Source organism: Macaca fascicularis, chromosome 11 (assembly GCF_037993035.2).
Source record: "Macaca fascicularis isolate 582-1 chromosome 11, T2T-MFA8v1.1".
NCBI classification, from domain to species: domain Eukaryota; kingdom Metazoa; phylum Chordata; class Mammalia; order Primates; family Cercopithecidae; genus Macaca; species Macaca fascicularis.
This window is the reverse complement of record NC_088385.1, coordinates 46,205,381-46,221,681: the sequence shown is the minus strand read 5'-3', so window position 1 is coordinate 46,221,681 and position 16,301 is coordinate 46,205,381. Positions and strand designations below refer to the sequence as shown.

The 16,301-nt window shown below is 35.2% G+C and overlaps 1 protein-coding gene across 4 annotated transcripts in view; it reads left to right on the top strand.

Moving 5' to 3' along the window:
• Window positions 1-10,077, top strand: part of SLC2A13 (solute carrier family 2 member 13) — a 369,307-nt gene extending 359,230 nt beyond the window's left edge. For 2 of the 4 annotated variants that reach the window (XR_012420133.1, XM_074006603.1), the window contains 2 exons: window positions 43-195; window positions 4,860-6,325. Coding sequence is in view for 3 of the 4 variants with exons in the window: in XM_074006603.1 (XP_073862704.1) it covers window positions 43-195; window positions 4,860-5,086 (380 nt within the window). In the remaining variant the exon portion in view is untranslated. Of the gene's footprint in view, window positions 1-42; window positions 196-4,859 lie in introns of all 4 variants that reach the window. The other 2 variants (XM_045365028.3, XM_005570576.4) reach the window with 1 other exon arrangement.
• Window positions 10,078-16,301: the final 6,224 nt, after the last annotated feature.

Sequence of the window (16,301 nt, the reverse complement as noted above, 5' to 3'; positions counted from 1 at the left end):
TACATGCTATTTTACTGAAGTTTTTAATGTTTTATTTCTCAGGAATGGGACCAATGCCTTGGACTGTGAATTCTGAAATATATCCCCTTTGGGCAAGAAGTACAGGAAATGCATGTTCATCTGGAATAAACTGGATTTTCAATGTTCTGGTTTCACTAACATTTTTACACACAGCAGAATATCTTACATACTATGGTAAGATAATATTTTTTCCAACATAGTTTTGTTTTTATTTTATTACTCTATTTTTAGATATACTATAATATCATTTGTGAATATCATTTGTGATTGAGACTATGTGGTTATATGTTGCTGTTATAAGTATCTCCATGTGGTTTTCTTGTCCTCCAAAGGCATTGGAAATGTGTCTGGAAAAGAAAAGAGGGATTCTCCTATCCTAAACAGCATTGCTTCTTGTCCTGCAGTGCTTAGGGCTGTCACCCAACCCCTCTCCCAACCCAGCTCTCTCCCCAGGTGGAAGTCTTTACACCATAGCTTTTAGTTTCACAGAAACCTAAAAAACAGAAAATGGTAAAAAGATATAGGCAGGGAGTCTAGGACCAATGAGATATCCTGTGACAGGCATAGCGTCAAGTCCAAGAGCAGAATCTGCATAGGGCTGAAAGTAGCTTCCCCAAATGCTTAACAGTATTCTGTGCTGTGGCCATGCCTTCCACTGTATCACCTGTGCTGCTCAGGCCAGTGCATGTGCATTTCATTGTCCTCTGAGACCAGCACTTACCACTTGCAAAAGTGTAAATGTGACAGACGTTTTCAAATGCAAATGTATGGAGGCCATAATTCAAAATGAAAAACAATAGTGCTTAGTGGTTGAGTCAGGAAAATACTTCGGGGAGCTACTTCAAATCCATTTGTACTAAAGTGAAAAGACTTTGCTTTTTAGAAAAAAGATTTCTGCATTGTTCACATGACTTTATAGGTTGCAGTAGGATTATTCATGATGAAGTGTGAGGTTTCATTCTAATCTCATAAGTCTCTGTGGTAGAGATGGAATGCCTGCTGCTTAGACCATTCTCCCAGAAGACCTTCTCTGATCTCCCCGCAATCTCACTTTATTCCGTGCTCTGGGCACTTATCATTCCTCTTCGCAAGAACAGGTTTGTCTGCCCCTAGCTCCCTCTACTAGACCATAAATCCCTGGAGGGCCAGGACTGTGCCTTGTTCATTGTCACATTCCCAGTTCCTCCCAAGGCATCCTGTTCACCTGGTAAGCACCAAAAAGTGTTTGTCAAGTGAATAAATGGATAAATTTTGTAGATGAATGATGAATATGATGAAACATTATAAAAATCTATTCCCGTCTCTTCTGAACATGCTGAATTGGTATTTGATTTTAGTTCATAGTATTTATCTAATGCTTTTATTATCTTCATAAAACTTTTCTGTCTCCTAATCACTACTTAAGGCATTTGAAATATTTATTTTTTTGGAAAGGAAATGCACTGGCATTTTAAACTGGATATATATTTAGTATATTCAGCTGGATCCCATTTGGCAATTAAAATTTTTCCATAAATTCATAAACTCATCTTCATGACATAATAAATATGAGCAGAATAAATATTTCCTCGTGTTTACTGATTCTAGAGAACACTTAAATATATGAAGACCTAAATATATGCTGGCATCCTGAGAAAGCATTTTTCATAGAAAGACATAGACCAAATAATAAAAGTTTACATGACTATACTTTTGACAGCAAAGCTCCTCTTTCTTGAATTTATTCTGCCAGAAAACCATGAGAAAAGTGAGGCAACAGTAATGAAATTTAAATAGGGCATAAGCAGAATTCTTTCAAAAATAAACAGCTAAAAGCATTTTGCCTTGCATTAAGCTTCTCTCATGTCAGAGCACTGGTCCATTTGGTCTACTACTCTCTAGTAGTAGAAAAATAGTTCGTTCAGGCTACTTTTTCCCCCTCTTTGTGTCTCATTGTAGTCTACATGTTACTGGTTTATGTAAGTTATGCATTTAGATTCCTGATTTAATAAATATACATCCTAATCATGTGTTCCTCTGGAAATAGTTATATCTTCTTTGTTGCCTCCTTTATTGTTTCATAAAATCTCAAAATTTGATTCCTTACTCAACCATATTGCTTACACAGGTCTGCCTTGTGCCCCCATTCAATAATGTTTATTACTAAAAAGTATCATTGCTATATCACCAATATGCCATTTTATATACGGCACATGTGGCTAAAGAGATCCCTTGGGGGGCATTATGTCAAAGCTTCTCTCTTGAGGTACTACTGAAATTCAGTCAAACATGGTCTTTGAGTCCTCAATTTGTGTAATTCAGTCAAATAGTTGTTTTAATCTAGAACTTAATGTAGGGCTCTAATAAGATTTAAATCCTTAGAATAAAGGTGAGGAATATCTACAGTGTTCAATAGTCCTGATGGACTCATTACAGACATTTTTTCTTTCCATTTTCATTCCAAGGGAGGAATAAATGAGAAACTGAGATATGTGACTGATTTGACCATGACATGGAACAGGTCACAGCCTCCCAGGTCTGCCCACACTCCTCCGCGACTTAGCCATAGGTCTAACCATTGAAACTCACACTGAGTAGGCAGTTTTGGCATTTGCGTGCTTTGGATTCCTCAGATTTTATAAAATGGTCTTGTATTTTAATAGCAATTCCTTGATATTATTCAGCTTTGGGAATCCAGGTCACAAGAAAGAATCTGTAATCAACTTCAGGAATCTTCCTAACCCAACTAATGTTTTTAACTATAGGAATTTAGCACTGACAGATTTGATTTGTTACTTCTAATTATGCTACTGTTCCCAAATGGTGAAAGATAATGATAAAGATAAACTATACCATTATATTTAAAAGTCAAACTGGGTTTGCTGTTACAGATTTTGTAGTTTAGAAGCGTAGTTTAGTCTAAAATGTTTTACCATCTGTACTTATTTTTTCTTTATCTTCATCATAATTACCATCCAGTCTTTGTCCCTCCCTGCTAAAGATTCCATTTCTCTTCCTACCTCCACAGTCTTGCTTATCTGTACTCAGAACACAGGACTTCATCTTCTTTCATTTTTTTTGTCAAAATTCCCCCATTCTCCAAGAGCTAGCTTATCAGTATCACCCTTTTAGTAAAGACATCCCAATTAATTAGTCACACTAATCTCTTATTCTGTATCTTAATAGCAACTCTTCCTTTCCTGGTCATTTAGTAGAATTTAACAAAATCTGGCCATCACTTTTTTGAGCAACTGATATTCAGAATTCTAATGCGCATGGTAACATACATTATTTCTCTTCTTTACAGTTGGGCAAAGCAGGAATTATTTTCCCCATTACACAGATCAGGTCTCTCTCTCAAGCATCTCTTAACTGTATCTCCTATACATGCTCCTGATTTTGGCTGTAAAATGTATAGAGTCATAAACTGCCAACACTTAAGTAGGAGCTGAGAAACCCCCTTATTTTACTTAGTGAGGTAACAGAGACCCAGACAAGAGGTTAAATGACTATCCAGAAGTCACATGGCCAACACTTAAACTCCCACTCCCAATCTGATATCCTTTCTCCAGCCAATTGTCACATTAATTTTTCATCTTACTTCCCCCATCTCATACACATGATGGTCTGGATTGAAAGCCTAAAATTAGACAGGGGCTCCATTTTACTTTGTTGTTTTCCACCATCAAAAGTACAAGTAGAGTTTTTTATATTCAAATTGGCAATTCAATTATGTGTGTGTGCGTGTGTGTGTGTGTGTGTGTGTGTGTTTGGTAGAGACCGGTTTCACCATGTTGGCTAGGCTGCTGCGAATTCAATTATTTTAAAAGTCCATCTTGGAAATGTGTAGAGAATATAAACAAGTCATACATTCATATATCTCATCCATCTAGGCTTGCTATCATGACCCTTAGAAAATAAAACTAGCAATATTAATGTGTTTCTGGCTGTGCTGCATTGACATACATAATCTTACAGCAAAACAAAATTCTCTGACTTCATGGAGTTTACATTCTAGTGGAGGGAAACAAAAAACAAACTAGTAAACATCCTAGTATGTCAGATGATGACATGTGCTATGGAAAAAAAAATGGACTGTTGAGGTCCAAGAGAGGGAACAAGGAGACCAGTTAGGAGACTGTTGCAATAGTGCAGATGAGAGAAGATGGCCCTTAGACCACATTTATCTATGGCAGTGGTGAGAAGTGGCCATCTTCGGGTTCTATTTTGAAGGTAGAACCAATGGGATCTCCTAACAGATTGGATGTTAGGCATGAGAGTAAGGTAGAAGTTAAGGATGACTCCCAGACATGGAGTCATGGAGACATGGACATGAGAAACTGGAACGATGGAGTTGCCATGTATTCCACTGAGGCATTCATTCTGCCATGTCATCATTATACTTGGTTCTGGAAATTACAAGATGAGTAAGAAAGGAACTTCTTCTGACCTCAAAGTGCCTCTAGTGTAATAGACAAGGCAAGCATACGTGTGTATACATAATTATAATATTTCTTGGTTATTTTAGGGGTCTCCAACAACATGCTGTGATAGCACATGGAAGAGAGTAATTCCCTCTAGTCAGGGAAGGGAGGAAAGGCTTCAAAGCTAAACTTACATCTGAGCCTAGTCTATTATTCTTGAATTTCTGAACTTGAGTTTAGAAAGATACATTGCATCATATTCACAGAGCTGGAACAACTGGAGTAAACCAGGCTCTTAGTAATTTTTTGGTCCATTTCATACTGTGATTATGCATGACTGACCAGAAAAAAAAAGAAGTCAAAATCAAGTACTCTTTCCAACTTAAGCCTCTCCATATATATTCATATTCATGTATCTATTATTTTCTGTTGCAGGAGCTTTCTTCCTCTATGCTGGATTTGCTGCTGTGGGACTTCTTTTCATCTACGGCTGTCTTCCTGAGACCAAAGGCAAAAAATTAGAGGAAATTGAATCACTCTTTGACAACAGGCTATGTACATGTGGCACTTCAGATTCTGATGAAGGGAGATATATTGAATATATTCGGGTAAAGGGAAGTAACTATCATCTTTCTGACAATGATGCTTCTGATGTGGAATAATTTTCAGCTGCTCATATATTTAGTTATTTAAACAAACTGGGGGGAGAAGAACAGTAATCGGTGACCTCACTGCCCTGCTTCTAATCTGGTTCTTTCCATAGTCTAGTTTTGATTGACTTCATATTCTAGAATACTTGATTAGGAGGAAGATACAACCATGATGACTTTTTTTTTCCCCCACAAGGAACAATATTTTAAAAAATATTTACAGAGATTTTAATCTAATAATTCTTAAGCAAATGTGTGTAATGCCTTCCTGAAATAGTCTAAAATGAATATTGTACCCAGTGACTTCAGTGGTATCCTTTTTTCCTAAGACCATTTATAATTATTAGTGGCAATAGAGTCAGTGCTAATCTAGCCAAATTACATATGTATAATATATTTATAAAGGATTCTGGGAGATGGTCCAAGGGTGTTCTATGTCAAAAGATGGCCTGTTGGCCCTCAGTTTTCCTACAGAGAGTAGTGGTTTATCTCTGATCAGCTGTTAACAAACTAAATTCCATTTAAGTTTTCATCAGCAAATTCCAAAGTGCCTCCTACAAGGGCACAGCTGTCCCTGTCTCCTTTGGATTCCACATTTTTGTTTCTCTCCAATTCAGATATTGGGAGTTCTTCAGAGACTGACTCTGCATACTATCTTTTGAACATTATGCAAATATAATCTGTCAGGAGTTATTTTCATACTTCTTTTTTTGCATCAGTGATAAGGCATACATTTGCGCAGATGAGTTAGGAAGTTTTGAGAAGTACCTTTTATGGTCAGAAAGTAACAGATTAAAGGTTTTTATGGGTTCCAAATTGGTTAGTCACTTAGGTATGCAATTATAAATGCAAAATAGTGCCAGATCTTTAACTGTGTATCAGGGTCAGTTTTTGTTCATGCCCAATCACTACACCTTCCTCATTGGCCCTGGAGTCCTACTGTTTTGTGCCTTCATTTGTGTTACATACATAGCTGCAAGCAAACCATTTTTCCCCGTTCTTTTATTCAAACAATAATTTTTGAAACAAAAATGAGGAAGGAAATCAGTGGCAGAAATAATCCTGCTGTTATTGGTGTTTGTTTAATTAAAAAAAGGGACTTTTTTCTTAACTTTTTATTAACTCTTCCTAAGGGAACTGTCACATATTATTATATAATTCTACTTGTCTTTTTTTACTTAAAGAGCATAAACTCGTTTTTATTTTGCACACTTTTCTCATTTCCCTGAGAATTTACCAGAAAAAAACAAAGATACATAGATTTGTCTCTGTGTTTTTCTTATTCTTGGCTTAGTTTTTTTTTTCCTTCTTGTCTAAAAATTGAGATTTCCTATTGGAACAGATAATTGTTCTAATATAGCATGTCTATAAGAAATGCAGACTTAACTATATTTCTATAATGTCTTTCCAAAGTGTTCATTGGTTTTTATGGTAATTCATCACTGAACTCTTAATTTTTGCTTTTCTATTAAGAACTATATAGTATGTACAAAATTACTTGTTCACAAAATTAGTTGCTAGTTTCAGGAAAAATATGAATGAATCTTCTGTGGCCAGTTAGGAATACATCAGTTTGATGCATTTTTAATGGCTCTAAACATCTAATAAGGTACTGTATTTGGAGAGAAAAGGTGGCTATCTCCATATTCAAAGTATTTCTGCCAGTCTTCAAGGTATTTTGTTCTTTTAACGTCTGGCTTCTTCCTATCACAGTTATCAAGCTCAGAATACAGCTGAGGAAGTTCATTCTCTAAGTCACCAGAGGTATAATATTTAAACAGTTACTTTAGTGCCCTAAAAATCCATTAACCAAAAACAAAAAAGTTTTCTCCCTTTGGTCATTTCATATAATAAAAAAATTTAATATTTTAGAGAGGTTTTTTCCTTGAATTAGGTGCTTTAACAATTGATTTCCAAGGGAATATTAGTATTGATTTTTTCCTCAGAAAAGCAGATATTATTTAATAGGGAAAATTATTACTCTATTGATATTTCTTATCTCATATGAAATTTCTTATCTAATATTTTGCACAGGTAAATTGAAGTGAAAAATGAGCTACTATGTGGTACAATCAAAATATAATAAGGAGAAAAAATAGACCAATAAAGTGCTCTCTAAAAATTTAGTTTTTGGACTTATCAAAATAATTGCCTCAATTCTTCTCTTTATTGTATACATAGCCTTAACTATATACTTATAAACTCAGCTGGGCTGATGCACAGTAACTTTATTAAAGGAGAAACTGGACTCTTGTTACTTCCTAAAGCAGAACATGGCCTGTTCTCCCTAAGAAAATAATGTTTTCAACTTTATAACCATAAATGCACATAATAACAGGGAAAATTAGCCACAGTTCTCCTCTCCTACTCCCCTGAGCCCCTACTTTAAAGGACTATTTGTTATTTATATAGTGTTAAAGATAATATTCCATATCTTTGAAGTATAAGACAGAGAGGCACAGTATAAGATTTATAACTTTTTAGAAACAAATAATTACTTGAAAAGGAACCTTATACAATTAGGGTATTATTTTTAGATTTGGTGAACATTTATATTATATTAAAAATTAAATGTTTAAATTTTGCAGGTTTTTTTATATTAGGCACCTTTTAAGTTCCCAGCATATTTGGCTACCACTATCAACTTGGAAACATTCCATTTGAAGTATCATCAAATATATATTTTGTAGGACAATTTATATATGATGTGATTTGACCTACCATATTAAAACAGACACAGATTACATATCATGCTTTCAACCAAAATTAGAGATTTCCTTCAAAACATGCTGCAGATTTGATAGCGGTATATTATATTTTAGGAAAATGCAATGAAGAAGGTCTGAATCCCTATTGAGGCTTAGCTGGATGGCTGATCTGCATTAGACTTAAGAGGATATATCACTTCATCTGCATATAAACACGTAGGGCTGAATATGATGTCAAAAGGGTTTGCCGTTAATAATTTTCTTCAATGTAAACATTCCTAATAATTTTTATTGTTGCTCCTTAGTCAATCATTTCCCAAAACATAATTATTTTTAATATATATATATAAGATTTAAATAGTAAATAATAAAAGGTAATGTGTACTTTTTAAGTTTTGTTCCCAGCCATATGCAGTAATTCCCTGATAGAAAATGCTATGATAATACCGAGTGTTTTTTCATAATTTAATTTTAGCACTGAACCTGATTTTAGTACATGATAGTCTAAATATTAAGTTATTCACTCTAAAAGGGGAAATCAGTAAAAGCAAGGAATTTATGACATTTTTACTGTAATTTCAGTATCTGTAATACAGGGGAAGATTGATCAGGAAAAATATAAGCTGGCAACTTACCCTTTTGGTTTTCAACAGCAAAATAATATTGAAAATATAATAAGTCACAGATCCAGAAGTTGGTGGAAATGGGAGAATGTTTTAGAAAACATTATCCATATGTTTATCTAAGAAAATCTCAGAATTTAGTGACACTAATACGTAGTTCATAAATACTGTAATACAGTAGAGAGAGTTGGAATGTTATTTTGGTTTTATTTCATCAGCACAATTATTAAAAACAACAAAATTAATGAGATATTTTGTTATAATCAGATTTTTTTTTTTACCATACTGCAAGTTATAAAATGTCAACTTAATACTAAGTACCTAACAACTGACTTTTATTCATTTGTTGTGACAAGTTTTTAATTACCAAATTAAGACCTTTTCAGTGTCTACGAGTAAAAGAAATAGATGATTATATCAGACCAGGAGCAGAGAATGTATACTATGTGCTTTTTAGCAAAATGTATTAAATTGTGGTTAAAATTTACAGCTCATATGTAGCTGCTGCCAATAAGAAGGCTCAGAGTTGTTCTCTGGATTAATTTTTACATCCTGTTTTCTGTCACTTTTACCAGTCTTCTTAGCCTCATGTACAATAATGTTAAGCCAATTTGATGAAATGGTTCAGGCTGTAGCAGTCTATAAACTGTTGGTACATTCAGCTCTTCTAGGTGAGCAATACTGCTACTATTTTTCTAGAAATAGCAATCATTTAAAAATGCCAAATAGCTAACTGCTACCAACTCTTTCTTGTATCTTGTCTCTTCAGAGAAGGAAATTTTTGTGTGCCAATAATCATCAAAGAGGTGTTTTATAAGGGTGTTGATGTTCAGAAGTTTTATCCCTATAATTTGCTCGTGAGCTAAAACAATATAATTTATTAAATCTTTACTTTATATGTAAAAATATAGTCTGTTGTACTTGAGTAATTTGGTCTATGGAATTTTAAATACCTTCATTTAGCAGTAATATTCACATTTTTGACAGTTAAGTTCATGTGTTTGATTTTGTCATGTCAGTATAAATGAGAAAAAGAAGTAGATCATGCAGCTAATGAGTAACCAACATTTTGTAAAGTTTTAAAGTTTTAGCAAACCTAACATTATTCCATCTCATTTAAAGGTTAAAAAAGAAGAGACAACTCTAGCCAAAGTAGAAATTTATATTCTACATGTCCAAACTGTTTCCTAGCAGCTTTTGGACTATATATCACTTGATGTTAAAGTATCTTTTATTTGTAATAAATGTTCAAATTTCTATTTAGAAGTTCTAATGTATACCTAGATTAATCAAATCACAGTTTTATGCTTTTAAAATATATGTATTTCAAACTGTATATTTTAATTTCTGAGTGCATGTTATATAGTATTTAATACTTCAGATGTCTTGGCAAATTCAATATAAATATTTATTCCCATAAGCGATAGATGGGATATCTCTTAAAAGTTATGACTGTGTACCATTTCCTTCAAAGTCATCCTAGCCTATGCTGTATCAAGAGTATTGTATATTTTATGGAGATTTAGTGATATACATGTAAATGTTTTTTAAGTTATTTTATTGAAGTTCAATCTTTACATAAAATTAAAATCTTTTTTTAAAAAAAGTGTCAGTGCCAGAACTGTAAATGAAAATAATCAAATAAAAGTTAAAATGATTCATTACTCATTAATTTACCTTGTACTTATTTATTTTTTCTAGTTATCTTCCTTGGATCTAGGTTAGATAGTTAAAGCATCTAGAAAGACAATCTACCTCTATATATTAATGCAGTCCTAGTCATTTTAATGATATTTCATTTCTTTTGATTATGGATAAGGTCAATCACCTTTAAAAAAATGTAATACAAAAAATTGGTCTAAAGAATTATTCTAAATACTGAATGTAAAACTGTGAAATGTAGTGCTTAGGAACCCTTGAAGTAATAATTCTAGTTATTGTCAGAACCAGATGTTGACATGAACCATTAAGTTGGGTTGTCAAAATTTATCTTTGGTTGTTTTTCTGTAAGTGAAAATGAAAAATCGTGCTGGAAGGCCAGCTGACATTTCCTTTTGGGACTCTGTTGCTCTCCCTTGCCATTCTGCCTCAATGATAGCTATAATTAGCAAATATACACTTGTTTGATATTGGCAGTCGCTAGACAACATGTCCATAGTTAGTTGTGTGTCTTCCTGAGCCTGACTTAGAAATAGCCCGAGGAGATCTTCTGAAGACTCTAGACCTACTGTCATTCAAAGGCTTACAGTTGAGTTACATCTAACCAAGGTTCTTAATGTCAGCAGGTAAGGCAAAAATCCAAGTCAAATGACCCTTGAAAATCCCACAAATTATATATAAATTGTCCACTCACCTGAATAACGGACACCTGAATAGTGCAGAATATGTCAGTAACAGAGGGCAGAAAAAATCCTCATTTAATTGTCCAATTCTGTGGAATAAACATTGTCATCCTTTTCCAGGAACTAAAACTTAAGTTCAAAACATGTTTGTCATTTGCCCAAGATGACACTAGAAAGTCATACAAAACTCTTCTTTGCAGTGACTACACCAAAAATCTTCCCCTCTGTGTCCTCCTTTGGAACAGTTTTTCAAACCTAGGCAGATAGATTAAAAACAGAAAGAAATTGTGGAATCCTTGCATTATAACTTAAAAGAGTGCATATGGGGCCGGGCGCGGTGGCTCAAGCCTGTAATCCCAGCACTTTGGGGGGCCGAGACGGGCCAATCACGAGGTCAGGAGATCGAGACCATCCTGGCTAACACGGTGAAACCCCATCTCTACTAAAAAAAAATACAAAAAAACTAGCCGGGCGAGATGGCGGGCGCCTGTACTCCCAGCTACTCGGGAGGCTGAGGCAGGAGAATGGCGTAAACCCGGGAGGCGGAGCTTGCAGTGAGCTGAGATCCGGCCACTGCACTCCAGCCTGGGCGACAGAGTGAGACTCCATCTCAAAAAAAAAAAAAAAAAAAAAAAAGACTGCATATGGCTTACAGGAACAAATCCTGAAAAATCTTCAGAGACTTTTTCAAATGTGAGGTGATATAATGCATTGTCTAAGAGATCAGACTGAATTCAAATCATCTAGATTTAAATCCCAGCTTTTCAACTTACTGCCTAGTAACCTAAATCACTGAATCACTCTTTGCCTCACTTCCATTGTCTATAAGATGAGATGCTATTACCGTCTACTTCACATGTGTGCTGTGAGGGTTATCAGTGAATCATGTAAAGCAAGTAGAGCAGTAGCATATAGTAAGGGCTAGATAACTGTTAGCTTTTGTTTTAATCATCCATATCCTATCCTTGATGCTATTAACGTCACAATGTTCAAAGCACAGGCAATTTGCATATAAAATCCTTTCCTAAGAACAACTACTAGGAACAGGAACACATTGGCTTCTTTGACATATGTCCTCCCAGCTCAGCTGACCAGAATGATTTGAGCGGATCTGGCTGACTAGCCTGATGTCCTTCTTCCTTTCTCCATCTCTTTTCCATATGTGTCCTCCTGAATGGCAGTTTATGAAAAGAACCACCTTCCTATATTCTCCAGATTAACAGGATTTAATACACAATTTCTGTGATCTCGCAGTCAAGAAATAAAAATAACTTTAGAAAATCAGTAATCTCTCATTTAAAGTCTTTTCAGTGTTTTAAAAAAGTAATTTTTGAACCTGATTCAAACAAAAACAGTGACATTAACCCTTTACTAATTGGCTGTATTGAAATTAAGCTCATCTTACTATAGATGCTTTGAATGCAGTATAAAACATTGAGGCTACTTCTTTCAACCTTTAATGTTTTGTGTACTTTTCCACTCACCTCCAAAAACTAGTTTCAGATCATCAGCATGCAGTGTGGTCTTTTACACAAAAGAAAATGTTGTTATGCTTTACTTTTAGCAAATAGATGCTAAACTCACAAAGCATACATTAGACCAGCAGTTCTCCAAGAATGGTCCTCAGACCAGTAGCCTTGGTATCACCTGAGTGTGCTACAAATGCAAATCTGCAGGCCTCACTGACAAGCTGAATCCAATTTCTCTGAGGATACAGCTCAGGAAACCATTTTCAACAACTCTGCAGGTGATTTTTCAGCACACAATAGTTTAGAAACCACTGCATAGAAGTTTGGATTCATGACTTTAAAAAGAAATCTGACATGTTCTTTTAAATGGTGAGCTCGTCTAGTCAATAATAAAATGATTGACTGGATTTACGTGCAAGTTGCTCAGGGATTTGTAAAACTGTCTTATTTCCACCTCAGGGACCTTGCACAGGATGTTGCCTCTGCCTGGTATGCTTGTTGCCCTATTCTTTGTGTATCCAGTTCTTGTCATTTTCAGCTCAAAATCCTGTCTTCTCAGAGCCTGCCTTGACTCTCTGTAATGCAGTTATGCCTTTCACCTGAATACATTACCAAATCACTCTTTCATTTTCTTTAGAGTATCATTATTTGAAGATTATTACTTTTCTTATTTCTTGCCTGTTTCTCCCACTAGAACAGCAGTCCTCAAACTTTTTGGCACAAGGGACCAGTTTCATGGAAGACAATTTTTTCCACAGACCTGGGAGGTTGGGGATTGATGGGAGAATGGTGTTGGGATGAAACTGTTCCACCTCAGATCACCAGGCATTCGATTCTCATAAGGACTGCACAACCTAGATCCCTTGCATGCATGGTTCACAATAGGGTTTGTGCTCCCATAAGAGTCCACTGATCTGACAAGAGGCAGAACTCAGCTGGTAATGCTCACTTGCCCATTGCTCGCCTCCTGCTGTGTGGCTCGGTTCCTAACAGGCCACAAACCAGTACCAGTCCATGGCCTGAGCACTGAGGATTCCACACTAAAAGATACACTGCATGAAAGCATGGAACTTATTCACTACTGCCTCCCTAGCACCTCATACAGTGCCTGGCATACAGTATGTGCTCAATAAATTTTTAAAAATGAATAGGTGCATGCATCTCAAGCATTCCTGCAGCCAGCAAAGGAACAGTGGATGGTTTTTCCCAGGCTGGAAAAGAGAAGATTAAGACAGCAACATGGCACCATGTTTCCATTAACAATAGCAAAAAAGCTTTATAGTGAAGCTCTGCATAGCATAGCTGCTTTAATCAAACAGCAGATCTGTACAGGATATGAATACATGTGTATTCACATAAACACATTCGGATGACACATTTAGATAGCTTCTTATTCTTGTTAACTGGGAAAAATCTAATAATAAACCATTAAATATTAAGATAACAAAGTTGGGTGGAATTTGCATTTTATAATTATTCTATTTATACATTTTCTTTATAGAATAACACACTCATTATGTGCTAGATACTTAATATACATGATTTCATTGTATCCTCACAAAAATCCTATATCCAGAACACTATTATAGTACAAAATAATTGAGTCAGGAAGCAGTCACTTACATTGAGTAGCTCAGCTTTACAAATCTGAATTAAGACCAAGCTTAGTCGGTGCCAAAGTCATTTTTAACCAGTACCTTTTATTGTTTAGTTTTTACAATGTGCTTTATAATGGAAAATTTTAGTAACTGCCTTGACCTGAAAATTGTGGTACTGTTTTCTTCCTGCAGCGTCACTGGTTATGTATTTAGGAACTAAAGCCTAACCACTGACATACTGACAACTGGATAAAAACTGACAGTATAATTTGGAGGCAAATGTCTAAGAATCAGGATTTAATTAGGACTTTGTTTTTGGAATGTTTTGAAATATTTTTGGAACATTTACAATTATGAATTAACCCAGAGTCCTAATAAACTTCCTTGCTCTGAAGACTACTCTGTCTGAAATTAATATAGCTAGTTCAGCTTAGTTTTGATTAGTGTTAGCATGGTATATGCTAACCATCTTTTTACTTTTAATCTATGTGCCTTTATATTGAAAGTGGGCTTCTTGAAAACAACATATAGTTGAGTCTTGTTTATTGATCCATTCGGACAGTGTCTTTTACTTGGTGTATTTAGACCATCAACTTTTGAAGTGATGTCTGTCTACCATGTCTATTACCATTTTCTATTTGTTTCCCCTGTACTTTGTTCCAATTTTTGTCTTCCACACTTTTTCTGCCATTTTTGGTTTTAACTGAGCATTTTATGTTATTCCATTTTTGCTCCTAATGTACCAGTTATATTTCTTTATTCACTATTTTTAGTGGTTGCCCTGGAGTTTGCAATGTACTACTAATCCAATTCCACTTTCAGAAAACACTATACCCCTTTGTGGGTAATGCAAGTGCCTTACACTATTCCTAATTCCTCCCTTCCATCCCTTATACCACTGCTGTCATTCATTGCACTTGTACATAAGCTATAATAATTGGATACATGGTGGCTGTTATTATTTTAAACTGTTATTTGTTAGATCAATTAAGAATAAGAAAAATTTATCTTCACTTATTCCATTTCTGATTTTCCATTTTTTGTGCAGATCTGAATTTCTGACCCATATCAACTGCCTTCTCTGGGAAGAACTTCTTTTAATAATTTCTTGCAAGTCAGGTGTACTGACAACAAACTCCCTCAATTTTTGTCTGAAAAAGTCCTTTATTTCACATTTACTTTTGAAGGATAATTTCTCAGGATACAGAACTTTAGATTGGTGGATTTTCTTTTTTAAGTATTTCACCCCACTCTTTTCATGCTTGCATGGTTTCTGAGGGGAAGTCAAATGTAATTCTTTATTCCTTTATAAATGTTTTTTTTTTCCTTTGGATCTTTTGATATTTTTTGTGTGTGATTCTTCTGTAGTTTGATTATGATATGCCTAGGTATCAATTTTGAGGGGTTTATTTCTGTTGTTTTGGCATTTATCCAGCTTCCTATATCTGTGGGTTTTTGTTTGATATTTAGAGAAATTCTCAGCCATTATTACTTCTCTTCTGTCTTTCTTCTCTTCTGATGCTCCCATTACGTGTATGTTGTACCTTTTGTAGTTGCCCCACAGTTCTTGGAGATTATGTTCCTTTTTATTTTTTATTGTTTTGATCCTTTTGCTTTTTTTAGTTTTGGAAGTTTCTATTGACATACCCTCAAGCTCAGAGATTCTTTCTTGAGCTGCATCCAGTCTATTAATGAGCCCATTGTCAAAGGCATTCTTCATTTCTGTTAGTGTTGTCTCCAGCACTTCTGATTCTTAAAATTTTCATCTCTCTGCTTACCTCGCCCATGTGTTCTTTTGTGTTGTCTACTTTTTCAATTAGAGCCTTTCTAGTGTTTTAAATTCCTAGTCTTATAATTCCGACATTCCTGCTATATATGAGTCTGATATGTGACTGCATTGTCTTTTCAAATCGTGTTTTTTGCCTTTTAGTATACCTTGTAATTTTTTGTTGAAAGCTAGGCATACTGTACTGGGCTAAAGGAACTCTGAAAAGTAAACGTTTGGTGACATGGTGGTAAGGTATGAGGGGAGGGGAAGCATTCTACAGTTCTGTGATTAGGTTTATCTTTTAGTGAGCCAGTGCCCTTGGGCTGTGAACTTCACAAGTGCTTCTAAGTTTTTTCTCCCTCTAGGTGGGAAAGGACAGCTAGGTAGGCTGGAGTTGGGTATTCCCTTCCCCCAAGTCAGTTAGGCTCTGATTAAACCCTAGTAAGTTAGGCTGTGATAAAACAATTTCTCTTGAGGACAGGCCTTGTTAAAAGGAACAGAATGCTCTGGCATATTTCAAAATGGTTAATTGTCTCTTCCCCGCTACCAGAGGCACAAGGGGATTTTTCTCCCATCGTCACTCTATAAACCAGGTTTATAGAACATGTGCAAGTAAAACTTTAAAAAGTGCGTCAGTGATAGTGGGGGGGGTCCATGGAGTTTTTAGCTCAGACTTATTCATACTGAGCTTCCAGCAGTTTGCCTATTACAGTTTAGGT